Source organism: Ictalurus punctatus, chromosome 14 (genome assembly GCF_001660625.3).
Source record: "Ictalurus punctatus breed USDA103 chromosome 14, Coco_2.0, whole genome shotgun sequence".
Taxonomy (NCBI): Eukaryota; Metazoa; Chordata; class Actinopteri; order Siluriformes; family Ictaluridae; genus Ictalurus; species Ictalurus punctatus.
In genome coordinates, this window is record NC_030429.2 from 10,733,717 (window position 1) to 10,761,327 (window position 27,611).

The following is a 27,611-nucleotide window of genomic DNA, read 5'->3' on the forward strand; positions in this document are numbered from 1 at the left end:
TCCAAAAACTTCCCTCTATTTCTGAATCATGTATCTTTACTTTTAGTCTAAAGGGGCTCAGTTTAAGTAAATATAAATAGGTTTTTATAAGTAAGCTCATTTTAGTTGCCCAGCAGAGGGAGGTAGTAATTCAGGTCCAAATAGTCCAACAGCCTGATTCTTATCTACAATCTTTTTTATTTCCTCATCAGTTATCACTCCTCCTCCTCCAGAATCCAGCCACTCAGCATCTTACACGAGTATATCAGCATAAAGACTGATTTCTCACAGAAAAAAAATGAAAGCAATTGCAGCTAAACTTAACCAGATGAATTCTAGGTACTTCCATGGTACTTCCCATGGAAAACTTTGCATGTTTGTTTATAGTGTAAAATGTTGGTGTATGCACAGTGACCTATTGTCTCAGCATTAGCAAATAATGAGACCAGACCCATATAGATACTGAGGCCAAGTATCTATATAGTCAGAAGAGAGAAAATCTAGGATATCACTAATAGACCGAGGCTTTCTGTCATATTTAGTATGAAAATATGTCAAATAAATGTCATCATTACTATTAGTAGTAGTAGTAGTAGTAGCAGTGTTGCTGTTGTTGCTGTTGTTGTTTGTGGTGGTAGTGGTGGTGTTGTTACATGTTGTAGCCTTTCCTTCCTTCCTCACTGAAATTATAAATGTCAAAGAATCTGTATAAACATTTCATGGTCTCTATACCTGGTTAACAATTGTTAGTTTAGGGCTTCTGGTGCACTTGGAAAGGGATGGTTCAATAGGGGACGAAGGGGGATATGATCATTTTTGTGAGATATGATACTGGTAATATGTGAGAAGTGATACTGCTGATATTTAAGAATACAATTTTTGACTTGTAATCCTTGAACAAGAAGGACAAGATGGCCTCCATGCACACATTCATGGCAAATCTTACCAATGAATCCCAGCACGCTCAGAAATCAGATGTAGCACAGGAACTAATTCAGATGTAATTCAGAACTTTTGGACTAGTTAGGTAGCTAGATAGATAGCTTTAAAGACAGAAACAAAGAAACAAAGAAAAAAGAAAGAACACATATATCTTCTAGCAGGCTATGAAACATTAAACTAACTGTATGTGAATTAATAATCAACCATTATATTAAAACCACCTGCCTAATACTGTGTAATTCCCCCTTGTGCCACCAAAACAGCTCTGAGCCATACAGGCATGGACTCCACAAGATTTTTGAAGGTGTGCCAGATTTCTAGCATCACAATTCTGCCCTTGTCAAAGTCACTTATGCTTTTCCCAACACAATTTTCAACTTTGAGAACTGACTGTTCACTTGCTGCCCAATATACCCCCTCCCCCGTGACAGGTGCCATTGTATCAAAATAATCACTGCCATTCACGTCACCTGTCAGTGGTTTTAATGTTGTGGCTGACCGGTGTATATGTATAATCTGAATAGGTGGATTTTACACTAATACCTTAGATGGTGCATAAGGAGCCTTGTATTTCATAGTTTTTAAAGAAACATTCAAATGGGTCAGTTGTTTCTGGAGCAAAGAAAGCTGACTGATTTGTCAAGGCCAAAAAAAAAATTCCACCTTTGCACATTTAAATAAAAACTTAAGTCTGATTCTCCACTTCTTGGTGTGACTCTGTACTTCTCTATACTGATGTAAGTTTTGCATAAGAGAGAAAAGGGATGTGAGAATTGTGTATTACGGGGATGAAGGAGGGGGACCCCGGTTTGGCTGAACCACGCTAGGCCAGTGCGTGCTGAGGACAGCCACATGAATCCAGGACAGCACTTCCAGTGAGCTGTAAGAGGGAAGTGCATCAGTAAGAGTGAGATTCATTTCCTTTTTCCTCAGGTTAATATGGAAGACGCACATGTGCAGATCTGTTGGTGAAAGTGTGCAATATTCTCCTGGAGGACTGCAGTTATGTGGAACTATATCCACAGCTGCTTTTACACTCGTGTCTTGTGATTGGAAAAAAGTTGATAAGAGGTTCACACAGCGAGAATCGTGTTTTCCCCAAAAGGTGTACAGACATAGAGAGAGAGAACCACACACCTGCTACTGGCACAGAAACTGCTGTGTAATACAGACACACAGACACACACACGTTATTTGTGGAATGAGTATTTTATTAATTTAAATATGACTTCCAAAGACATGAAACGAACATTATGTCATGTTATCAGGCTTCAGTTGCTGCACTTTAATGTATCATGTATCACATTAGTTATTGTTAGTCATTTGATTATTCACCTGTTAAACTTGAAACTATTACTAAAATCTGAAAAATTCTAAAACGATTGGCTCAATTTCTAAACCAACATTTAAAAAAAATTATACTATTACACTACAGAGATCATTTTCAGTTGAATTTGCCCTGAGAATAGCAAGGTGAAGTCAAATTGTTGACTGGTCTGTGTAAATCTAATAAAAGTTATGTTATGTTTTCTCTATTTCTTTTTTTCTAATCGCACCTGCGCACACACATCTTGTGGGTGTAGATATTTCACTAATATTGTACGTATTATTAATAATTGAAATGAAGGTGAAATCATTTCCATCTATTTTCCATACTGCTTATCTTAGTTATGGGGGAGACTGAAGCCTGTTCCAGGGAACTTGGGGCACAAGGAGGGGGAGACCCTGGACGGGGTGCCAACCCATAGCAGGATACGGACAATTTGGAAATGCCAATCAGCCTACAACACATCTTTGGACTAGGCGAGGAAACTGGAGTACCCAGAGGAAACCCCCTAAGAACATGCAAGCTCCGCGCACAAAGGGCAAAGGCGGGATTCGATCCCCCACCCCTGGATGTGCGAGGCAAACATACTAATCACTAAGCCACAGTAACCCCCAGGTGAAAAAATCTGATTCTTTTAAAAGTATGTATTGCTTGCTATAAAATCTAAAGACACAACCAGCATCTATGAGACCTGCATCACAGTGTGGTAAACAGTGTTTAATAGCACATATTAAATTTAAATTGGCATTCCAGTACCTACATTTAAAAGGAGTGATCTGACTTCCTTGTTTACAGCGTACACCAACATGGCTAACCCAGACAAAGTGTTATCTTGAAGTGGTCAAGAATAATTAGTCTAGAATAAAGTAATAAAAACTGCATACTACAGCCACATACTCTGTAGCAATATCTGTATGACGTGATGAAATTCCTGTGGCATAAAAGACGGTGCGGGTGTTTCTGTGTACTCTGAAAGTTTCTATTTATGCAGAGTATCTCGCTCTCGCTCACTCACTCTCTCACTCTCTCTCTCACACACACAGAATGAATGTAGGATTCAGATGTTACAAATGTTACATCATGGGGGAGTCCCCTACATTTCTAGGCCCTCTACAGATGCAGTTTCTGGTGGACTCCTTTACATCTTGTCCTTCTCGCTTGTCCCACACCTCTGTGGTTGGGGGTTCAAATCCCACCTCCACTCTGTGTGTGCAGAGTTGGCAGTTTCTGCCTGTGCTTTGGGGGTTTCCTCTGGGTACAAATCCCAGCACTGCCAAGCTTGGGTTCTTGAGCAAGACCCCTAACCTTTGGGGGTTATCTCTGGTTGTATCCTGTCTCAGTGCTGTGGAGAGAAGCATCAGCTAAATGAGCAAATGTAAAAATCGCATTAGGAAATGGAGATGAATTGATATAGTTTTGTTTCTCCCCCCTAAATATTATTATAACTAGGGATGCACCTAATGTTCGGCAACCGAAATTATTCAGCGAAAATAGCAACAACAAAAAAAGGCACTTCCGGTGTTTGGCTGAATAAGTGAAAAGGCCGAATAAATTTGACCGAACAATGACTTGTTTGATGATGCGACCAAATAGTCTAACGACCAGAGTGACATGCGTGAATGTCACGACCTCGATGAGGGGCGCGCGCATGCACGAGCTACATGTTCTTCGGATGTTGACGGATGTTAGATGTGCACACGTGCGTTTGTTTTGTTCTGTTCCGGAGTATTCTGTCACGTTGCGAAACGTAAGGGAGTAGAGTACAGAATATTTATTTATTTAAGGGCAGGCAGACAAATCCAAATCGTAATCCAAAAAACGTAGTCAAGACAGGCAAAGGGTCGGGCGATCGGCAAACAGGAATAAATGGGGCAAAGCAGGAATCAAAGTCGCCGTCACAGAAAACTGCGTCAAAACACAAAACAAGAAACATGAACTAGTACTATGGACTGGGGGTGGAAAACCAGCGTGGACTAAATGAACTAATGTATAGTTTAAACTAACTAAATCCATCAAGGAACATAATATTAACAACATATCTATCTATACTATATATACTACAATACTCTGCGAGGTGTACAGGGACACGAACGGTATATATCCCCAGGATAATCAGCCATATAGAACCAAATAGAACCATTTTTTGCACTCTTGTCAATGCACTTTTTAATGCACTTTTTTGTTGTAGGCTACAGAGTGTTCCATTCGTTCAGCAGTCAGTTATAGGCCTAATATAGGCTATTCAAGGGGGGCTCAAAGATGACCACAAACATATTTTTATTTCACTCATTTATTTATTTAAAGTTATATTGTGCCTTGTTGGTAGCCTATGCCTGCTGGAATGAAAAAAAAAATGTTCAGTGTTAAATAAATATTTTGAAATTGTTGTTTTTGTAATTGATTTTTTCTTTGAAAAGCCAGACAAAATAGTAAAAAGCACATTTTGATTTTTAATTTAATTTATGCAATGGTGAAAAAAATGGCAAAATAAATGGAAAAAATGAGAAAAAACTTGTTCGGTATTCGGCCTTCGGCTTTCGGAAAAGCTTTTCATTATATTCGGTTATATTTCGGTGCATCTCTAATATATACCATACACCATTTTGTTATTGTGATCTGTAATACCCTGTACACAAGTGTTTGCACTCATCTGTATTTCAACCAGATTATTTGTAATTGTTGTAAACTGTGTTTGTAATAGCTAGATTTGCATGGTGAAAAAAATAAGCATAACAATAAAAGTATTGTATGTAACTGTTAAAAAAAAACAAAACAAAAAAAAACACTCAGCTTTGTTATTATCACGCTATATAATCAGTGTCAATACAGTGTAGATAAAAAAAAAAAAAAAATGATGATGAAAGTGTGACTGAATCAGCCTTTTGTTTGCCTTTCAGTTTTGACAGGGAAATTTGGAGGAGGTGTGGCTCTAAGCTCCTCTCTCTTACGACGCAATTGGAATGTCATTGCGTGAGCAACCGGAACAACCATATATGGATAGAACCCCCGGTTAGCTATTGATCGACGTCACTCTGGATATAAACACGCAGTTCGGTGAGAAAAACTAGAAAACACGGATTGACAAAGCGTGTGAGCACCAGGCCTACAGCGACATGTCGATAATAAACAGGTAGAGTGCAGTGGCATGTAAAGCTGGATTTAAAACGATTATTTGCATTATATTTTAATGAACACTATACAGTACGTGCGCGGTCAGCAGGTGTCAATGCAATATAACGTTGTTGTTGTTGTTGTTGTTGTTGTGAGCAGCTCAGTGCGACCGCAGTTCAGACAGTGGCTCCTAGAGCAAGTGCAGTCCAGACGTTACGATGGACTTTACATGATCGACAGAGACACATTCCGCATCCCCTGGAAGCACAACTCGAGGAGAGACCTCGGAGACGAGGATAACAGAATATTCCGAGTGAGTATCTGGAGACCCAACAACCCCCGGGGGTCCGTGAAGCACAGCCAGGGGCTCGTTTTATTTAGTTCCAGAGGAGGAGCTAACAATGCATTATTATCATAGTTATTACATGTCTTATTGAGTTCTTGTAGTTATTAAGCAGTTTGAATGGTCCATTGAACTGAATGCAGTTTCATCCAAACCTCAGTCACTCAAACATAACAGCAAACAAATGATGTCAATTTAGACCTAATGTGTTCTGTGAGTGGAAATTTCAGGAATAAAAAAAAAGTTCTAGGGCTCCAATCCAATTAATAGCCAGAATATTACTTAATTTTAAATCTCAGACCCCCTGGCTATGAATCACAGACCTCATTTTGAGAACCACTGCTTTTAGAGTGGGATTAAACCAAGCATTTTTTGATGGAAGGTTCTGGAACCAGCTTTGTACATATTTACACCATACATATTTCTCATCATGCAGAAGGATTGTGGTGGTGTGAAATAATTATTCAGTTCACATCCGATTATATATTATGCATATACTTTCACAAACACTGTTAGACATTACATGTTAAACACTAAGCTGCTAGTTTATTTGGTAAACCAATTTTGGGTCTACACTCACTGGCACTGCAGTGTTGTGTACAGTTTTTTGCCAGTTTTTTAGTCTTACCTACCTTAATGTTCCTTCTTATCTCATTTCTCATGCAGAATTTCATGTCATTTTTTCCTAGCTTTACTTTAGTGTATGTTTTTTGACTTCAGAACACTGTTGTATTGATATTTTTGGTTGATAAAAACCCAGCAGTGACACTGTAATATTTAAAAACCCAGCAACACTGCTGCATCTACAGTGACAAGGTAGTGTGTTTGCTGCATAAATGCTGCTGATATAAAAGAGTCTTTTTTCCCTGGTCTAGGAATGGGCTGTGGTTAGTGGTAAGATCCATGAGTATCCCAATGACAAGGCAAAGTGGAAGACCAACTTCCGCTGTGCCCTCAACGGCCTCACGCAGTTCAAGATGATCCAAGACAACTCCAAGGAGGAGAATCCCCATAAAATCTACCGCATCATACATCCTGAAAGTAAGACACCTGATGCTAACAGTGTTATTAAAGCCTCTATCCTTGGCCTTTAAGAAGCTGAGTCACATCTGTCTTCTATCATAGACCATCAGCAGAGCTCGAGTATTCACATTGAAGCCCTGTATAGCTCCACGAACAATCAATGTGAAGAAATGGAGGTAAGTTTCCAAAAGACTAACAGTATTAATATAGCCTGTGCTGATAAGAATAAAGACACTCTTCTTAATACTAATGATTATGGTTCTTCACCGAAATTCAACATAGTTCATGACTTTTATCTGACTCCAGGAAGCCTAGAAAAATTAATGAGAGTAGATGTGTTTAAACATTGTACTTTGATTAGAGAAGAATCTTTCCACTAAGAGTTATTTACAATAGATATGGCTCAAAGTGCAAATTGATTTATTGTCCTCATCTTGTTTTAATACAGTATGATTTGCCAAACCACATGCACACCTTGCATCTAAATCAGCAGCCTACAGGTATGTCCAAAATATCACTTTTTTCCTAAATCTTTCCCAAAAGGTCCAATTACGTGCAATTTTTGCTTAATAAGGTCTGGATAAGCAACTAGCATGACAACTGAATCATGACAACATTTACCTTTTAATGCTTAATCATTAGTGATTAGTTTATGGCTATAGACAGTTAAAAGTGATCATATCTATCCCTATATTGAGCCTATTCTATTATTAATAACAAATAACAATAAAAGTCAAATCCGTTTGACAGAATTACTATTTAGACCAGAGAGGGTAAATAAAACTAAATGAAAATCAATGAAACTCGGTGTAAACTCTTCCCTTTCTGACCTGTACTTAGTCTCTGGTCTGTTGAGCTAAATAAATTACACACTAAATGCATGTGATTGGCTGCAGCAAGCTATAAAAGAGGATACACAATAGAAGCTGATCTGGTTCATGTTTTCAGAGAGCTGAACTACAGCCTGTTTTTTTATATGTTTATGTTTTTTTGGTGAGTCCATCAGCTGACAACCCCTGCTTAATAGCTACCATTAAAAAATACACTACATCACCAGAAATATGTGGATACCTGACCATCACACCCATAAGTGCCTATTCTCAAACCATGAGCACAGTCAGTGTTCCAATTCATCTCAAAGGTGTTTAGTGGGGTGGAGGTCAATTTCTCAGACCACTCGAGTTCTTCTACACCAGCCTTAATCAGCCATGTCTTCATGGAGCTCGCTTTGTACACAGGGGCGTTTTCATACTGGAACGGGTTTGGGCCTTTTAGTTCCAGCGAAGAGAAAACTTAGTGCTACAGCAAACAAAGACATTCTATACAACTGTGTAGTTCAGACTTTGTGGCAACAGTTTGGGGAAAAATCTACACGTGGGTGCGATAGTCAGGTGTCCATATACTTTTGGCCATATAGTGTAACATCACAACCATTACTATGTTTACAATACAGTTAGGAGGAAATATTGTACAATGACAATTATTTAGCTACCTCTAAGAACATATGTATGTACGTGACCTTTTGGATAATAATTATTATCCAAAAGGATAATAGTATAATATGATCATTATTTCTTATATTTTTGATTGCTTTTTAGAAATACTAGATTGGTCAGAATACCAACAACCTACTCAAAACCTAGCAGATCACACCAACTACTGTGGCCCCCAAATGCCATTTGTGCAGCAGCACTGCCTTCCGAATAACATGACTGTTTCAGCACCAACTGCGGTACCGCTAGCCTACAATATAGGTACGCACAACCCAACAAGTTGTTCACTGTTTCTTCATCTTATTTACATGTGTTTCATGATGCAATAGTCACATAACTCTAATACTACAACCATGAATTACATATTATTTCAAAATAAACATTTCAAACAACACTTTACCAATGCATTAGTTCCACATACAGAAACAAAGGCAGTGTCTAATCCTCTAATCTCTCTACTTATGTTTTCTCAGTGTATCCTTTCAACCTGCCTTCTATCAATGAGCTGGAGATCTCCATTCACTACAGGAAAATGGAGATGATGAAGATGCATTGTGTAGGTCCACACATTCAGCTCCACTCTCAGTGTGATCAGTCAGAGCTGAGGGGCACGTCCGTGCCCTTCCCCAGCACCGAGCAGCTCACTGACCACAAACAGGTCCAGTACACCAAGCGCCTCCTGGACAACATTAAGAGGGGTCTGCTCCTGGAGGTCTGCTCCTCAGGCATCTACGGCTACCGCCAGGACAAATGCAACGTGTTCCTTAGCACCTGCGATCCTGCTGAGATCCAGAACCCAGAGCCCAGAAAGCTGCTCCAGAACCAGAGTGAACTGCTGTTCAGCTTCGAAAAGTACAAAAAAGGTAGGAGAACCAAGACAACTGGAAATTAGATCTTAACATCTTAATAAATTATCTGTAAATTAGCATCTAAGATTGGGAACTGTGTTTTCTTTCTCATCTTGTATATTATCAAGTGTTTATGAAAGGTAAAACAGTAAAATTGTCCCAAAATCAGAAAATAATACAATGATACATACAATGAAAGGAAATGATGTCTTTTTATATTTTCACATAAGCATCCAGGACAAAATTTCATCACATCCACTAACAGAGCACCATATTGTACAGTGTCAATAGCTTGTTTATCTGGATGAATACAACTTATCATAAAATCAGCTCATCAGTTGTTGGCCAAAGCAAATCTGAGGTTGCCTTTTGTGCTTCATGCTTAAGAAGAACATAATATCGACATTCTGATGATCCAGGATGAGGACTGTAGGATTCATAGGGTCAAAATCTGTGTGAGACTTGTTTAACAAGAATAATGGAACACTGAGACACCCTGAAAAAAATCAACAAACCATCAGTGTGGGGTTATTTGGCAGGAGACATGAAACTCTAGCTAAAATGTTCACCCAGTCAGTGGAAAAGTGGGCTAAAACTATCTCCTGACACTGGTAGAGTCCTGACAAGACAGGGTTGGTATTGATAATTGGGTAAGGAGATATATAACTATTAGGTTAGATATGACACGTGCAACAATTTTTCATTGTCTGAAAAGCTTATTAGGACACTTTCCTTGGTGTTTTCTGACTTATACCAGCATCTAAAAAAAATACTAGTCTGTTTACTCTTTGCAAACTTTACTGCTTCTCATTTTCCCAAACAAATTAAAATTGATGTTGAAATCAGTCATATGCATGTCTTGTTTTCATTTAACAGCAAATAGTCATTGCAATAACATTAAATACCAGGACTAGCTTGTTGTTAGAGTTATATTCCAACATGCTCACAGTTCCTCGGGAATTTGTTTCAAACTTTAAACTGTTTGACCGGATCTACTTGAGAGGTGTTCCGGTATATAACGAATCACTGGAAATTAGTAACTTATCTAATTGTAGTAGAAGTCTATAAACTGTATAAACTATACAAACAACACAATTATCAGCAGTGTCATGCATGCTTCTTAAGCCTCCATCTTTATTTCAGATCTCATGGACTTCAAAGAGAACAGACGTGGATCTCCTGAGTACACCATCTATTTGTGCTTCGGGGAGAAGTTCCCAGATGGAAAGCCACTGGACAGAAAGCTGATTGTCGTGAAGGTAAAATGTGGTCTGCTTTGTTTCACTTAAAACAATTTGCCCTTTTGCTTGCCTAGGGCATCAGTTTTATTTATTTATTTATTTTTGCAGGTAGTGCCTCTGATTTGTCGTGAGTTGCATAAGGCAGCACAGCTGGATGGAGCGTCGTCTCTACAAAATGACAACATCAGCCTGCAGTTCTCCCACAACAGCCTGTTTGAACTGATTGAAGCAACTTTCTCACCACCTCTAGCTGTATAAAGTGTTTTGCCTTCGACACTGTATGCTGCTCTCTGCAGTAATATGATAAGCATGGTTTTAACCACAATACTGGCTTCACTCATTCTCTCAGTCATGCAGCACTTCTTGGCCACAGCAATGCAGAACTATTGTCTACAAAACATCGCTGTTATGCTGCCCGTTATGCTTCCAAAATGAAATGGGTATCCCAAACTCTAGCAGTTAGCATGTAACAAACTGTTTTACCTATTTTTCGGTTTGTTTAACAGAAAATACATTCAGCCAAAAAAAGATGTAAATAATTTATTTCATTTGTAGTTTCTTTTCTTCTTCTTCTTTTTTTTTTTTTTTTTAAAGAAACTATTGATGCTTTACTCCCTTTTGCTGTCAATGACAACCTTGTTTACTGTTTATCTTTTTGTGAAGGATTCTCCTTGCTCTGACTTTGTAAAACTTTCTTATCTTTTACTTAAAAAGATTCTTCCTATTATATTTTGTCATATGGACAATAAACAAGTTTACACACTGTACTATCAAATACGCCTTGAGAATCTCATTACAATGCACATGTAGGCGTGCGAAAATCAAGGAACATTTGTTTTCACTTTTATTAAATAAACTTAAAGAAAGGTATTTACAAATCATCAGAAGAGATTCTCTGTTTCACAATGAGAATCAAGTATAATTCAGTAATAAGGCAGCACATTTCATTCAAGGGGGATTATCAACAATCAGCCTTCAGCAACTATAAAAACATTATTTCCTGCTTCTACAGGCCTATGACACTGATTCTGTCTTTAAATGCAGAGTTACCAAACATGACTTGGTGGAGGGGGGTAAAATAATATGAATTCATCATTTTCACCAACTCCAAATTACTGATGCTAAAAGTAAATTAACACAAAGAAAAGAATAACAAAAGCACCTTGTTCAAAAGATCCTCCCCCTGTCCTGAAGACAAATCTGTCACTTGGTTTATAGGAATAATGTTCATGAAGGTTTATTCCTATGATGCACTGCAGCACCATTCTCTGTGTTCTCCTATACTTAAAATCTCTGTACAAAAACATAAATACATAATTGGCAAATCAACTCTCAGGCAATATTCAACAGAAACAATGAGGGGGAAACAATTAATGAAGATGATTTATATCCAGTTAATCTAAATACAGCATTTTCATACTGGTTGTTAAAGATTTTCAATATGGCTTAATTATAGAAACAAAAAACAAATAAACTTTTTTCAGTTCAACTTAAATTTCTGTTGAATCAATATTCATATTCTTCAACAATGTATATAAGGTCTTCTGTATATTTTCTGTAAAAGAATCTGTTAAAATTAAAGACAAATAAAGATTCATTGGGATGGTGAGATGAGTCTAAAAACAGCTGCTGGGAAAGGCTGGACACTGGAGCTTAGCTTCTTTGAACTGAAGTTGATAGTACTGCATAATAAGTCTCTTTTCCAGTGATAATATTTCATAAACGTTTCTCTGCAGACATTTCACAGTGGAAATCTAGGCAGGCCTAGATTTATCCTCTGTGATCAGGAAATACCATGTCACACAGTCACCCTGAAGCTAGTTTGGCCATATGAGGCATCCTGTACAACCACACCTACTGAAAGTTATTTCTGACAAAACTGGTATGTAAATTATCAGCTTTAAATCTATAGCACGCCCAGTGTGCTAAATGTACATATATACTATCAATTTCTAAATACTGTTATACTGAACAACCTTTAATCTGAAAAGGTCCATTTCTCCAGTTCTCAAAGTTTTTATGACAGCAGTACAATATGCCACAATACGGGCAACCAAATATATGAAAAAGGAGCAGCCTCAGTGGTGAAATTTCAAATTTTGCTTGCTAACAAGTATCAAATATTTCAAAACAGATCCCGTCAACTTTTAACAAGATTAAAAAAAATAACTATACCATCTTTAACAATAGTGTACAAATATGCTAGAGGGCTTACCATACTACTGGTACACATCCATACTGTAAAATAGTTTTGTTCAACCCAGATCACTAATTATTTTCTCACGTAGCTTCACAGAGGTGAGAACCTCTGCACAAAGCATACAATGAACTACATTTATTATTCAACTGTGCAGCCCTTTTAGGGTCACATTACTTCAGAGAAGTTGGACTAATAGAAGGGTGTGCATTAAGTTTACTGATTAGGAGCTACACAGTCTTTATCAATCAGGAGTCTCAGAATCTTTGGGGCCTTCAGCACTCTGCTTCTCCTCTGCTTTACGATGTTTCCTGGCGTGTTTGTACTTATCCACATATGCCTTTACCAGGTTGGCTACTTTCACTGGATTAATTTCACCACTCTTACTGTGACAAACCTAGTACATAAGAGGAGGAAGCAAAGTTACTTAAAACAATGGAAAAACTGATTCTGAGGAAGTCATGTGCTTCACTGCTGCATATGACAACAGCAATGAAAACCACTCATGTGAATTGCATACCTTCTGAACAGCCTTCCGTAAGATCTCTTTGTATTCCTCTTTTGTTATGTCCCTTTTCTGATAAAAGGGTTTGATGGCCAGTTTCACCTCTTCTATGGCCCGTTCCTGCATATGAAGCTTCTTCATGTACTACAAGTGGTCAAAGAAAAAGGTTTACAGACTTAACATTTGGTACCACAGTATTTCTAAAGCCCCATAAATGTGCATTAATTCAACCATTAACTCCTAACCATAAACCTGGGATTCACCTTAACCATACATCCATCCAACTAACCCAAATCTAAATTATCCCAAATCTTATGCTTCTACTGTAAATTCATCTTTGTACCACAAACAAAGTTGAGTTCTAGTTTTATATTTGTGCAGTGATATAAAACCAGCCCTATCGTCCCTAATTCTACTCATTACATTGCAAAAACACACTACAAATCTTACTCTCAGCACACACACCTTGTCTTTCTGATCAGGATTCTGCAACAACTCCTCTTTGTGGGATTTGGATTTCTCCTGGCCGGCATTTGACCTCCCTTCCAGTGCCGGAGAACTGATGCTCATGGCTGCTGATTTGGACCCGCCCTGGACAGCGGCTGCCACCTGGGATAAAGAAAAAAAAAAAAAACCATAGTGGTGGACTTATGTTTGTTGTGCTTAACTATTTAAGACAATTATAATTTTTACAATGGGGTTAAGGGAAAAAAATACAATGTGCAGGTGATGTAAATGAGATATATGTATATATATATATATATATATATATATATATATATATATATATATATATATATATATATATATATACACACACACACACACACACACACATACATACACACACACACTTTATATAATCTGTCTCTGCAAAGTTCAAGACTTTAAACAAAGACTCAAATGACTGATATTTCCACAGACTAAGGCAATGTGCTGAACAAACTAATTAACTACTAACCACAATTTACAAATACCAGTACTGTACTGAAAGCACATATTGAAACATTTTATCTCATCACTGTAGACTATTGAAATATTCTGACTGTGGCTGAGGAGAAACGGGGGAAAATAAATAAATAAATAAATAAATAAATAAATAAATCAATGCATGTGTGGCATCAGATTCAGAACTGCAGACATGCAATCTGTGCCAAACCGAAAACTCCTACAGCTAAGCATTTCCTAAAGAGTCACTGCTGTTCATGAATAGTTATGATTTCCCAGCTATGGGTTCACTTTCGTTTCCCTTGAAATCCCTCTTCATTCACTTTCAGTTTCGGTCACATGATAGAGCTGCTGCCCTCCAAAGATGCAGGCAATAACAGAAGGCCCTTAGAAAAACACTATCTGCTGCCACCCTGAGACTGTCATATGCATGTACACTCTATTTCCAGACTTCAGCCCTGATGGGTTGTTATGGTATTTGAGATATTCAGAAGGAATCAGGGGAACAAGACTGTACCTGGCCAGTGATCTGCGTAGAGGAGGACGACGCAGCCTTACGAGACCCTTCCTGCTTCAATTTCAATTTGAATAGTGCAAGTTCTGAAAGTGACAAGAGTAAGGGGAAAAAAAGTTAAAATATTTTCAAACATATAACAGCACACTCTAAAGTTGTACCCTACTGTAGACATTTACAAATGGGGTCATGAGAGAAACTCACAACCTCCCCTAATGTTTTATTAATTTATTTTACAAACTAACATAAGAAATATCGCTCTGGCTATGAAGACGGATTTTGTGCGCTAGTATGTCGCTAATTGTACTGAGAGACACATTCAACCAAGCCACATTTATATTATTAGTTATATAATAATATACTCACTGCTCATTTTGTCTGGCTGGGACACCACCGGCTCTTGTATATTCCAAGTGACTCGTTTACCCTGTGATTTGGCTTTGGTGCCTGCCATTACTAACACTGACTCCATCTCCTGTTTGACCATTGCTGACTCCTTGCCCATATCAGCCTGGGGCTCCACAGCACCTGCAGCATTAGTTACTGGCTCATCCTTCATCTCCTTCTTAATGAAGTCCAAGTTGTCAATCAAATAATCCACATTGATCTCTTCATCTGAAGAGTCCACTGGTTCTTGTTTTACTGGACATGATGCTTGCAGAGGTTCTACCTCCATCTCCTCCTTTGGGACCACAGACAGGCTTGTTGAATCAGAATCAGTCATCTTTTCACAATCTGTGGGAGTAGGGCCAGGTGAAGATAAATTAATCACAAGAACATCATCATCACTGCAGGAGTCCTCATCATCATCATCATCATTAGGCCAAATCTGCTCTACTTTGAGCTGTTTTGGCAGTTGATCTTTTAGGAGCTGGGACTCTTTATTTTTACTAAGTGAGGAGTCTTTTTCTTCTTTGATTTCAATAGGCTTAGATTCATGCGATTTGTGTGACAGACTAATCGAAAGAACATCCTCTGAAAGTTGTTTTGAAGTCTCTTCAATTAATTGCGAATTCTCTTGATTACTCGAATCAGTCTCCTTTTCAGTTGAAACAGCTGAAAGTGTAGTGTCACATTCATTTTGTCCTGTCTGTGACTCCTTCTTCATTAAAACTGCATTTCTCTCTATACTGTGAGTAGGCTCCTTTTCCTCAGCAGAAGAACTTTTGTCGCTGTGCCGTTCTCTGCGGCGAGGGCCTTCTGAAACATTCTCTCTCCGTCTTGGGTCTCTGGAAGCTGATCTAGACCTTTTCCTTTTTGATCTTGTTTCATTACTGTCCCTTGATCTTGAGGAAGACCTATGTGAAAATGTTCGTTCTCTTCTCCTCTCTCTGGACTTTGACCTTGATCTGGATCTGGATCGAGATCTTGACCGCGAGTGAGAGTATCTTTTCTTCTTGGACCTTTTCTGCACCTCTTTCTCCCTGCTGTCATAGCGGTCACGGTTCTCGTGCTTCCTTCTTCTCTTCCTTGAGCTTTCGCTGCTGCTGGAGCGAGTTGAGCGCCTCCTGTCTCGTAGGTGGCTTCGCTCTCTGGATCTTGAGCGAGATCGCCTGCGGCGTGGAGATCTAGAACGCGACCGCCTTCTGTCTTCGGACCGTGAGGGTTTCTTCTGTTTATCAGACTGTTCAGAGGCTTTGAAAGGAGGACTGTTGGAAGCACACCATGATCGCCTCTCCTCTCCTGAACTGGCACATGGTGATCTTATTTCTTTCTCTTTGCTCTTGTGATTTGCTTCAGAACTTCCTGATACGGATGACAGTTCTTGTATTATCCCATTCCCTTTGGTTACCTGAGACACAACTAGAGATGTGTCTATCACAGGAGATGGTTCAAGATCTGGTTCAGATTTTATCTCTATCTTGACCTTCTCTTCACTGTGGTGACTGGAGAGTGAGCTAGATCTGGAATGATCCGGAGATTTCACTAAGTGACCTTCAGAATTTCCACTGTCCTCGGCATCAGAGACCACAGGGCTTCCACTGTATGCCACAAGAGCGGCAAGACTCTGAGACTGAGCTGCAAACAGGGTGGCTGGATGATGAGAAGGTGATGACCATGAGTCATCCTTGGGAGAGGTTGGCTCCTTTTTAACCTGCACTTTCATTCCAGACATCTCATTGTCCGCAGGCAAATCCAAGTCCATGGACTCGGTTTTAATTTGAAGTTCGGCATCTTCGTTTTGCCCCACAGTTTGTACCGTGGCTGGAGAGCTTGGTAGATTTATTTCAGCCTTGTCATCCTCATTCTCATCTTCAGAGTCTGAGGCGTCAGATCCTGTGGGATTAAAGGGATCATAGACCTCACTCTCCACAGAGGTTTTTTTAGCCTGGGAATAAGAGGACAACAACATCTGCTGCTTGTCTTTCTGGTTTCTCTTCACAGGTGCCTTATCTTTTGCAGGCAGGGCTTGATCAGGTGCTGAAAGCCGCCGAGCGTGCCATGGGTTTCCACTGCTGCTAATCCGAAAACTAATAGCAGTAGAAGAGGACGGCTGTGAATTTGATGGTACACTAGCAGAAGTTGATGGAGTAGAGAACGAGTTAGAAAAAGAAGACGAAGGCACAGCTCTGTCCAGTCTCTGCCTCTGGCCATCTATCGGCCTACCCTGCCTGCTTTCACGTGCTCCCTGCTGGTCAACTGAACTCTGCCGGCCTTTGTCACCTGCTAAACTAGTCATGGAAGATTCTGGTAAGTTGTTGCTATTGCTCCCAGTACTACCGTGTACCACAGAACTGTTTTCTCTTTTAATCTTTGGTATTCTTGGCAACACAGACACATCCACCCATACTGGTTTGGGGGGAGGCTTTTTTGCAGGGACGTTTGCGGTACTTCGCCTCTCACCAAGATGAGATTCAGGAGCTCCGTTTGTAACCCTTGCTGGGGGTTGGCCTCTGATGCTGCAGGTGCCCCGCTGATTGTGTCCAGTTCCATTCGAGTTTGTGGGAGTTGGCCTGCGTGGAAGAGGCATAGATAAGCGTGGGTGTTCAAGAACAGATGCCGGTGCGTGGGAAGCAGATGGGCAGGATGGCGAACGCGTTACTGGGGCAGGAGTGGGCCGGAAAGAGCTTTGTGATGAGTTTGTTAAAGGGCTGGAGGAAGGTGCAGGCTCTCTGCTGCCATGAATGTCTGCTGCTCCTGTGGAAGGTGTCCTTTCTAAAGAAGAGCTTCCCGAGAGGCTGCTACTTGGAGATGACAAACAGGCTAAAAGGAGAACAAGTATTAGACACTCTCAGGCCATGATACAGCATTACACAACAGATCATTTATACTGTGATCACGGTCACGATTTAAAATAATGATTGTGTTCTTTCAATGCACTTCATGCACAAAGGCATGCTCCCTGAAATACTGAAGCTAACCTCATAGTAGATTAGGATGGGATTGTTTAGTAAACATTTTAAACATACTGCATAACTAGCTTAACAACTGCAATGTAAAATCCCCTAGTTTATAGACTAAACTATTAAGTCTTGATTTGAATTATTTTAGTTAGCAAAAGTTTATCGTATACGTGAACAAATAAAAACAATTACCAGGCTTGGGGGCTTTAAGAGAGCCATCTCTATTGATAACCACATCAGAGCTGTCCATCAGCAGCAAGCTTTGGCCACTGAGGATACTTCCCAGCAAGTCTGGGACTGGTGCAGCCTCTGCTACCTCCTCCACCAGAGGGATACTGTGCCCTCGACTGTTAACCAACCACACACACACACACACACACACACACACACACACACATCACAGAGGGATATGCTTTAACTATATACACACCACTAGCATGACCATCCTGTACTCGAGTGTAGCAATGGTTGGTTGGTTTTTGTAGGATACACTGCTGTCTCGTTTGTTTATGGAGACTTTGGGTGTGGAAGTTTGGAGGATTGTGAGAGTAAGTAAAACATGCCAATGCTTTGAAGGATGTAATGTTATTTAATTGCCAATTTGTTTTTAGAGGATTTAAACCTAACATGGTGAACAAATTATATTATAGAATTCAGGCAATTTTACTGCGGTTATCTCATACAGTGTAGCAAGTAATAATCTGGAAAGACCTTTGTAATATCACAGTCTAAAACTGGACTTAAAGAGAAGCAAATTAGTAAATGAATCACATGTAAATGAATCATACGTAAATGAATCACATGAAAATGTATCACTTGAATATGAATCACGTGAAAATGAATCTCATGAAAATGAATCACATGTAAATGAACCATATGAAAATGAATAAATAAATTAAAGACAAAATTAACTGTGTTTGCCTGTAAGGGAGCTAATGTTATGCTACCGACTGTGTATAATTAATCAAATTAGCCGTGCTTAATGATAAGCGAGCTAACGATCCTGATTTTATTTTTTTTTAGTTCATTTCCAAATTCAGTAATTTATTGATTATTAATGATGTTCATTCTTAGTACTCGGAGGACAATTTCCATTTGCATGATTTCACTGCTCTAGGGAACAACAGATTAAATATGTGGCACATTGAATTAGTTGCTTGAATGTTCTTGAGTTTTTCCAACAGCCAGTCTCAAGAATAAAGAACTCAGAGGAAAATTTGGTTTGTCTGTTTTGATTTATATCTACACCACCAGTCAAAAGTTTAGACACACTAATTCTTTTTTTTTTTTTCCTCCATATTTTATAATTATTATAAAGTCATCAAAACTCTGGAGTAACACAAGTGGAACTATGGGAATTATGTTGTGATAAAAAATCCAAAATAAATCAAAATAATTTAATATTTTAGCATCTTCAAAGTAGATGCCCTTTTTGCCTAGAATTTCCAGAAATGTATACTTGACATTTTCTCAACCGATTTTTTGAGGAATCTCCCTGAGATGCTTTTTAACCGTTCCCACCTACGCTGGACTCTTATTGGCTGCTTTTCTGAATATTTCTCTCCAAGTCATCCATTTAAAATAAATATTTTTTTGCATATAAAATGTAAGTTTTGAATGAATATGTTGGCACAATTATATTTTTGTCTACAACACTGATTTCAAACATTTAATCATACACCTTCAGATCAAAAGGTTTTTAAGATCATGAGAAACATTTCAGTCAAGTATCTCCAAAACTTTTGACTGGTAGTGTACATATTTCGGTAAATTTGGTTTATTTTGTAGATTTGAATTATGAATTAACACAATATTGTGTGGTATCGTATCATAACATATGTTTATGATGTCATGACAACCCTAGTGGCATGGCTGATTACCTGGACAAACCAGCAAGTATAGGTCTGGCCACAGGCTGGTGTGAGCGCAGAGCAGAGTGGGACAAACCCCGCCGTTTAGCCTCCAACAAAGAGGGCTGAACTGAAGCCTGGTCCAGCTCCTCATCCCTGCAAAACACAGTTCTGTTCTTTAGGCCTAAAAATACACTACCAATACTCATGGAAGCAAAACTTTTTAAATTAAATATAATAGCTATTTTAAAGCAGATAAGATAGAGAATGAACACACAAAGGCAAATGCACAAGTAAGCACTAAAATAATTAGGTTATTATATAGTTATATAAGGAGTTTTGAACAGTCAACCCCTCATGTCAAGTACTCATCCTTTAATTTCATCTAAACTCATTTAAAAGGTAAGGTATCAGAAACTCACCCATTATTGAAGGGATCGAGATCAAAGGGGTCTCCGTAAATGGAGAGGGAAGCTGCCCCAATGTCTGCTCTCATGCTGCCCAGTGTTTGCTCACACGGGCGGTACACAGAGGGGATAGAAGAGCTGCGGCTGGGTTTCTTCAGGCCCAGATTCTGTGCAATGCGGCCCTGAGTTGTCTTCTTTTTTACCATCTGGGAGAGGACACAATGAATATTTTTTTATGAGTATGACAGGGCTCATACTCTCGAAGCATAGAGGTCCAATATTCATATCAATAAGAGCATTAATCCTCTCTCAGTAACAGCACAGAAGAAGCTCAGCAGTTCTGACTTGAATGTCTTACAAATTACTGTACTTCTCATCTGAGCCAGTGGACATGTTTTCAGAAATTTGGTCGCAGGACAATTCATGGACAAATATGAAAAGATGCATCAGAGGTTAGGGTGTAACTGGCCCACAACCTACCGCCTTTTTTCTTAATTTCCTTCTCCACACTTTACGCTTCCGCCTTTTCACCTTTGTGGTTGAGGTTTTACCCTTAATGTCTTTCCCTTCTTTAGTGGTTTTCTTTCTTGGTGCTAGATTAAAAATATAAATTGCAGAAATTAACGGTAATATAAATATAGTAACTTCACCAGGTCAGCGTTTAATAACAGGATCACATATAAAAATCGCAGCATGCTGGGTACAAATAGAGACAAGCCATGCTTATATTTGCAAATTTTATTAGCTACCTCGCTTGCGTCTCCTGCGAACTCTTGGCCGGGGAGTGAAGTCCCTCACGTAGACAGCTGTGTTAAGTCCAGCAACTACAGAATTAATGGTCTCATCCAGCCAGGTGGACCGCATCAGGTACTGAGGTGCAAGCTGAAACGGCAACAAAATCAGTACAGCATCACTCAGCATGCAGGAATAATTCAGGTAGGCAGGTTATGCTGCAGTACTGTCAAGACTTTGAATGCATGTCTCCCTAAATACACAAACACACACAAAAAAATAACAATAATAAATGTTGTGCCCTAGTCCATCTGGCATTTAATTCTTTTGCACTATTTAGTTGTTCCACAAGATGGCAGTAGTGACCCAGGGCCGCTGATTCTCAAGGTAGTCGAAGAAAATGTCATAACGTGCATGCATTGACTGCCTTTGTACACGTACATGTCAAATGCAGTATACTTTGAAAGACTATGCGTACGACTGTGTGCATACATTAGCGTACACGTAAAAAAAAAAAAAAAAGTATACCAGAGGCTTAACCGTGGTGGTCAAATGGCAGCGCCTTTTCATGGCAACATGTTACACTGCTCAAATCACTAAACAACAGTTGCTAGTAGGTACTCGTATTTACTGAGGGATGCACAAGCTCACTGGTACAACCTAATCTAGTGCAACAGCAGTCTTCACATGCATGAGTGATTTTATTTCAAGACTCCACAACACGACATAGTGAATTAGATTAACTTCACAGCAACCATTACAAGCACAATGCACATCAAAAGACACTTCAATGACCTTAAAACGGTAGAGAGTGCATCACAGCGAACATTTTTCTGCCTGTTTAGGTGATCCTAACTTTTATGATGATTTGGGGAAACTGTGCTATGTATACTGCAGATCTCCAGGATCAGCGTCAAACAGCCACAACTCATGGCAATTAAACATCTGATGGGTAGGTTTAGGAGTTTTTTGCTCCCCCTTTAATAATGTTCCTACCATCTAAGTCTGTGTAAGCAAGCAAAGTGTAACAGAGGGTTGAGAATGTGATGCTTTTGAGGAAACTGACAACAGCCAACAGTTCTCCTCTTAACTCTAAGCACCAGTATGTTAGGAGAGCCAGACATAAGCGTCATGCAAACCTGTGCAGCAGTGCGTGCCTGTGTTATACGGTGTCTGTTGACATTGGCTCGGACCCTCTCGCTGTGTTGTGTCCGTGCGATGGCACGCGTGGGTCTGGACCCTGCTGGCTGAGAGCGGCTGGTGGTAGGAAGAACCCTGCTCTCCTCCTCCTCCTCACTTAACTGCTCAGCTCCTGAAAGAGAAATAGAAAAAGGCTTTTCAGTCAGTCAGGAGTGACAAGAGTATGTGTGTGTGAAACTGTTTTAAAACTGCTACAAACAGATACCATACCTGTATTATCAGTATGTATTATAAAGAGAGGAATGATAGGAAAGGAAAATAGAATTATTTTCTGCTATTGGTAATATCTTGCTTATTACTTCTGTTGCGGTTGTTTGGTGCACATTCTGGGCAAAACCACTCCTCAACCGGCACAGCATCCAAGGGAGGTGTTAAACACTCCATATGGTACCTTTAAGATGAGAGCGAGAGGGTCAGAAAGGTCTGTGATAAATAAATCCCTTAAGCAGACTATAGGAAGAGGTTGGAATACTCCTGCTTTGCTAGACAACGATGCGTTGATGCTGTGCTAGTTACAAGCATTGACACACTTGCTTACCTTTTCTGTCTAACAAACAACAAAATTTGTCACAACAAATTTTTACATCAAGTCGCATAACATAACCATCCCTGAACATCGTGCAGATATGAGTACATTAATACATCACACAAGCCTGTGTGCTTTAAAAACCTTAACTGTTAAACATGCCCCTGAGTGTCTTAGACACAAACACAGCATGACCATCTCACCCGGCATCACAGCCGTCACAGAGCAGCAGGCGATCTTCTCGGTCTGTCCCTCCACACACCTCACAGCTGGTCTGCTCCAGATCCACATTCACCTGCTCCTCTTGTTCACGTGTTACTGGCCTCTGAACTGTAATCTACATGCACAAGTGACAGACAGGTCCAGCTCTTCAATACATGGGACTCTATACCCAGCATGGCTTCTCATCGCCATGCTGGGTATAGATGGCTTCTCATCGCACATCATCGTCAAGTCAACTTAACGTAGAAAACTGATACAACTACGAGGAACTGTGTGGCAGCCTGGGAAAACCCTTCACATGATGAAATTGACACTTTCGACTATATGAAGCTCTGCATGATCATCAACATCAACTTGATTAAAGCCAAACATTCACTGTGAAAGAAAATCACACTTCACTAGCAAAGATTTAGACATCTTTAGACAGACTGATTGTTTTTACTGCTACATTTACTAAACTGGCATCTTACCTAATGTGATCTTTACACAAAGACAGTCTAGGCAAGATTAAAAAATAAATTCAAACATGTAGGGTTTCCATGTAGGTTTGGAAAACATATTTTTAGTTGCTTTAAGATGAGGTGTCAAAGTATTTTATAGACAAAAAATCCTATTCTGGCTAAAATCCAATTTTCTTCGTCCAGAATTCGTTTGCCATGATATCAGATGGGTTTTCACAGACCGCCGCACAATTAAATAAAGACACTAAATCAGTAATGAGTTCTATACCGTCTCCCGGACTTTTCCTCCATAGCATTTTCTCAGTAGGATGTTACTGAAGACTATGCGGTCAATGGGACAAGAGTTGGCATTCTAATGACAAGAGAGGGGAAAAACTTATCATTAAAGAATTCACTTCCAAAGTGATAGCTGCAGATTGTTGACCCTACGGTGCCACGCTCACCTTGGCCCACTCCAGAATGCAGTCGAGACAGAAGTAGTGCTCACAGTTCTGGGGCGTAGCTACCGGCTGCTCATGGAAGGTGTTGAGGCAGATAGGGCATTTCTCAGCATCCTCATCTGAACTCAGTCCAAGATCAGTCACTTCTGTCCCTACTGCTCCATCCAGCTCCTTTTCACCATCTTCATCTGTCAAATACATGCACAAATATTCAGACTGTATAACATGCATACCTTTCATACATTTACTTGCAGCCTGATATCAGGGTGAAAAAATGGTAATGCAGCTTTAGGGTGCACAAATCTGAACAATATAAAATTTAATATCTGATCTTTGGGGTTTATTTAAAGGAAGACATTATACGTGTAAATCTGTGAATATCTGCACTGGAAGTATACTAAATAACAAAAACAAGTGTCTGAATATTTATTTCCCCTCACCATAAGTTCCAAGGCAGACAGCAATAAGAGCTGTGCGGAAACTGAGGCAGAGCCCTGCAATGACACGTCCTGTAGATGGCCTTGGTTCGTTTGTGTAGTTAACACACATTTCACATTATTTTGTCTCCATAACAGAGAATGTTATAACTTTGTTAATTTCTCACAAAAAGAAAACATGTCCAAATGTTCTTTTTCACTGACAACTCAATTTCACCCAAAACTGTAATTACTACTGGAGAGCAGCGTACCTACATATGCCAGGGCTACTGCAGGTTTAAACATGTTAAATTTAAAACTTTGTAAGAGTTTTTTTGATGACCGGGCTGTACAGTTTGCATGATTGGTTATTGGTTCCTTTTTTTTGTAATTGGGTGATCAATACAAATTTTATTTCCCAAAAAACACATTTAAAAGTGAGAGTGAAGAGTAGAACTTTATAAAAGTATGGTGAACTTCACAATCCAAACAATTTTAAGCCCTGTCAAGATCATATTTAAGTCATTTTAAAGCTATATTAAGCCCAAAATTCCAAATCATTGGATTTTAGACTTTTAAAGACTTTTTAAGGACCCTCCGAAACCCTGATACGCCACTGTATCTCATGTCTTAAAACACAATGTTTATTTCAGAATTTAAGATCAAATATAGCACCCAAGTACTGAAAGGATCATCATGTCCTTACGATCACTCTCATCTTCCTCGTCCTCTTCCTCGCCACCTTCGTCCTGGGAATCATCATCCTCCTCACTGTCTGTACCGTCCTCATGCGAGTCGTCACCATCTTCCTCTAAATAGTGTAAATATTACATCAGAAACAGCATAAATGCACCGTGTCAGGGTGTCAGCAGAATTTAGGTTAAAATATAATGCTTTCAAAACTTTCCAGTAACACTTAAAATGTCATTTGGGACCATATCAGCAGCAGTACTATAATAAAATAATAAAGCACCTTACTAAAAATTAACCTCACATACAGTCCACTCTAAAAGTATGGGAACGCCAAAGCCAAGCTGTTCCTATACATTTGCTCACTTAAAACATTAATTGGGAGGCCTGACACCAAAGGTGCCAAATTGTTTAAACCATCTAGACATGATCTATTGTCTCACATTCATCTTTCGATCTCAAACACAACGTGTGTTGCGTCAGTATCTCTAACATTTCAATACTTTAAGTGACATATGCACATAGTCTGAATTCTGAATTGATTACAGCAACATTCCTCAAATTATATCCTTCAAATAAAGTAAGGAAGGCTTGCTGGAAAAATGTTTAGCGAAACAGCCTATCGTGGAACGTGAACATGTCTTCGATTTTTTGTTAACATATTTTCGATTTAGTGTTATCTGACTTTGTGAACATATTTTTTGTAAAATGCAAAATGATGGGTGTGAGGTTGAAACAAACTACGCTAACGTTCATTAAAAGGTGTGTTGTGTAGTGATGTGTTGTTCATGAATGATTCGTTCCTTTTGAACAAATATTTACTATGACTCAGGAACAACAAGCTGTCTTAGAGAGTCATTTGTTTCCAGACACACACGCTACATGCAGACAGACAGCAAAAGCAAAAGAAAGAGAGAGATTTTAATTATATTCTGCTGAAATGAATGAAATAACTTGAAAAAAGAATCGTTCATTTTGCTGAACGAGATTCAAAGATCCGACGCAGTAAAATGATCCAAACTTCCCATCACTAGTGTTGAGCCCTGTTATTGTATTATAATCAGACCCTGTCTCCATAGCAAGATATAAACAGTTAGTCTGTATGTTTTGTTTTTTTTATAGACAAATGACAGATGTATTTCTTCTCAGACAAAATATTTGCTCCACCACCTTTAGTGTAGTGGTGCCAGCCCTGATCAGTACACTATACCTTCATCAGAAAGAATAGTTGCGGTGGGCCTTTTGCCTTTTCCATGGGAGATGTTTTTGTTGATCAGCTCATCCTGGCTGTCCTCGTCATCCATGGCTCAGCATTTGAAATGCCACAATCTTGATCCAGTGCAGATATAAGCTTCTGTGCTGGACAAACTTTGAAAAGACAGACAAGAAAATATAACACACACACACACACACACACACACACACACACACACACACACAATACAAACAAGACCACCAACTTGTGATCATCATATCCGCTTACCTTTTATTCTAAATGCGTTTATATATATATATATATATATATATATATATATATATATATATATATATATATATATATTTTAATTCCAGTATGTGTAGCCTTCTGGAGAAGGAGGAACTGCGTTTTGTATCATATAACCTTACTTAAAACTCCTGTAAAACTAGCTAGCTAGCAAATACTGTGTTTAGTTAACGTTGGATAATTCAAACGTATATCCTGGTTGCACCTTTTCCACACATTTACTATTAATAATAAAAACATTTATTTGAAAGTTCAGTCTGGTCTTTTGGCATCACATCATGTATTGTGTATTTATTTGCTTGAGCAGGACGCTTTGTTTTGGTTCCTGTATAATCAGTGGACAGAGCACCAAGCAACGACAGCTACAAGCACAACACTGCAAATAAAAGTTATAATGTTTACATTGTACGGATTAAGCAACTCGAAATAGACAACTAGTACCAGAAGACCCGAGTACTCAATTTTCCGAGTGTATGGAGTAGTTGTAAGCTCATGTAACAGGGCAGCTCATTGTTATTAGCCAAAGCGCTATGCTGCGCTATGCTATGCTATGCTATGCTAGCTTTGCCCTTCTACACTCGAGCTAATTTTAACTCCTCTGCTAGGCTCGCGTTATTTATTGACCAAATCATTGAGTGCTGCTCAACTGCTTAAAACTGCGGCTTGTTAAACGCATGCATGTGTTTATACACTGTATGAAGTGTGTGTAAGTTGTATGCACCTACCCTACACGGCTGTGTTTAACGTTATTAGTGTATTTTGTAGTCCACACACACACACACACGGTTTGGGTTTTGGAGTGACAGACGGTACCGGCTGCACAGAGACGAGACGGAAATGGCGGAAGACACTCAAATCACAGGAACACTTAAAGATACAGCGCACTTTTCCCCTGAAACGCTCAGCTTATATACCCTGATTCGTTTCTTACTATTATTTATAGCTTCTGGAATAAATAGAGACATAATCATCGACGGGGTGATTGTGTTAAGTGGATTATTTTTCCACACCTGAAACATCCCACAATGTTTTATTACTATTATACAGCAACAATTCACCAACGATTAAAAAAAAGGCCGTTTATTATTAAAAGACACGTTGTACTTTTAACCGTTTATTGTTACACAGATCGTCCTCTCATAAACAGATTTCTAAAACGTGTGTAGTTGTTGACTGGAATAAAGTTGGTTGGACGTTCGATATTCGCAGATATTCGGAAATTAAGGGACCGTCTCTAAAGTTACATACGACATTGTTATACACGTTTCTAACTTCAATAGCATTTGAAGGGAATGATGTAGTCACACAACCAACTGGAAAATGTTCATCTAGGTGTCAGGTATGATGC

The 27,611-nt window shown here is 39.1% G+C and overlaps 2 protein-coding genes across 3 annotated transcripts; one reads left to right on the top strand and one right to left on the bottom strand.

Annotated features, from left to right (window-relative positions):
- The first annotated feature begins 5,232 nt into the window (after window positions 1–5,232).
- Window positions 5,233–11,074, top strand: irf7 (interferon regulatory factor 7). The gene is made up of 9 exons (XM_017485781.3): window positions 5,233–5,378; window positions 5,519–5,672; window positions 6,578–6,743; window positions 6,828–6,901; window positions 7,174–7,225; window positions 8,324–8,479; window positions 8,692–9,081; window positions 10,210–10,325; window positions 10,416–11,074. The coding sequence occupies exons 1-9, from the start codon at window positions 5,362–5,364 to the stop codon at window positions 10,563–10,565; spliced, it is 1,275 nt and encodes a 424-aa protein (XP_017341270.1). The 5' UTR covers window positions 5,233–5,361; the 3' UTR covers window positions 10,566–11,074.
- phrf1 (PHD and ring finger domains 1) lies at window positions 10,878–27,133 on the bottom strand. 2 transcript variants are annotated; one of them, XM_017485780.3, is made up of 18 exons: window positions 26,989–27,133; window positions 25,970–26,127; window positions 24,776–24,880; window positions 23,657–23,841; window positions 23,482–23,565; window positions 22,734–22,867; window positions 22,304–22,395; window positions 21,962–22,116; window positions 20,822–20,954; window positions 20,553–20,665; window positions 20,088–20,278; window positions 19,696–19,821; window positions 18,008–18,162; window positions 14,838–17,675; window positions 14,475–14,557; window positions 13,475–13,618; window positions 13,025–13,153; window positions 10,878–12,901 (listed from the first exon to the last, which is right to left on the bottom strand). In XM_017485780.3, exons 2-18 carry the CDS (start codon window positions 26,061–26,063, stop codon window positions 12,749–12,751), a joined length of 4,914 nt encoding a protein of 1,637 aa, XP_017341269.1. In that variant the 5' UTR covers window positions 26,064–26,127; window positions 26,989–27,133; the 3' UTR covers window positions 10,878–12,748. The 2 variants fall into 2 exon arrangements, with proteins under 2 accessions (XP_017341269.1, XP_017341268.1); XM_017485779.3 differs by having other exon boundaries at window positions 21,944–22,116.
- Window positions 27,134–27,611: the final 478 nt, after the last annotated feature.

What these genes read in the sequence shown, in the direction of transcription:
- phrf1 (XM_017485779.3), bottom strand. Translation starts at nt 26,063, where the DNA reads ATGGATGACGAGGACAGCCAGGATGAGCTGATCAACAAAAACATCTCC. An exon ending in TGTGACGGCTGTGATGCCGG is followed by an intron (nt 22,396 to 22,733) that starts GTGAGATGGTCA and finishes CTCATCTTAAAG; the next exon opens with GTACCATATGGAGTGTTTAA. An exon ending in TCGCAGGAGACGCAAGCGAG is followed by an intron (nt 20,666 to 20,821) that starts GTAGCTAATAAA and finishes TTTTTAATCTAG; the next exon opens with CACCAAGAAAGAAAACCACT.
- irf7 (XM_017485781.3), top strand. An exon ending in ACCGCTAGCCTACAATATAG is followed by an intron (nt 8,480 to 8,691) that starts GTACGCACAACC and finishes ATGTTTTCTCAG; the next exon opens with TGTATCCTTTCAACCTGCCT. An exon ending in GAAAGCTGATTGTCGTGAAG is followed by an intron (nt 10,326 to 10,415) that starts GTAAAATGTGGT and finishes TTATTTTTGCAG; the next exon opens with GTAGTGCCTCTGATTTGTCG.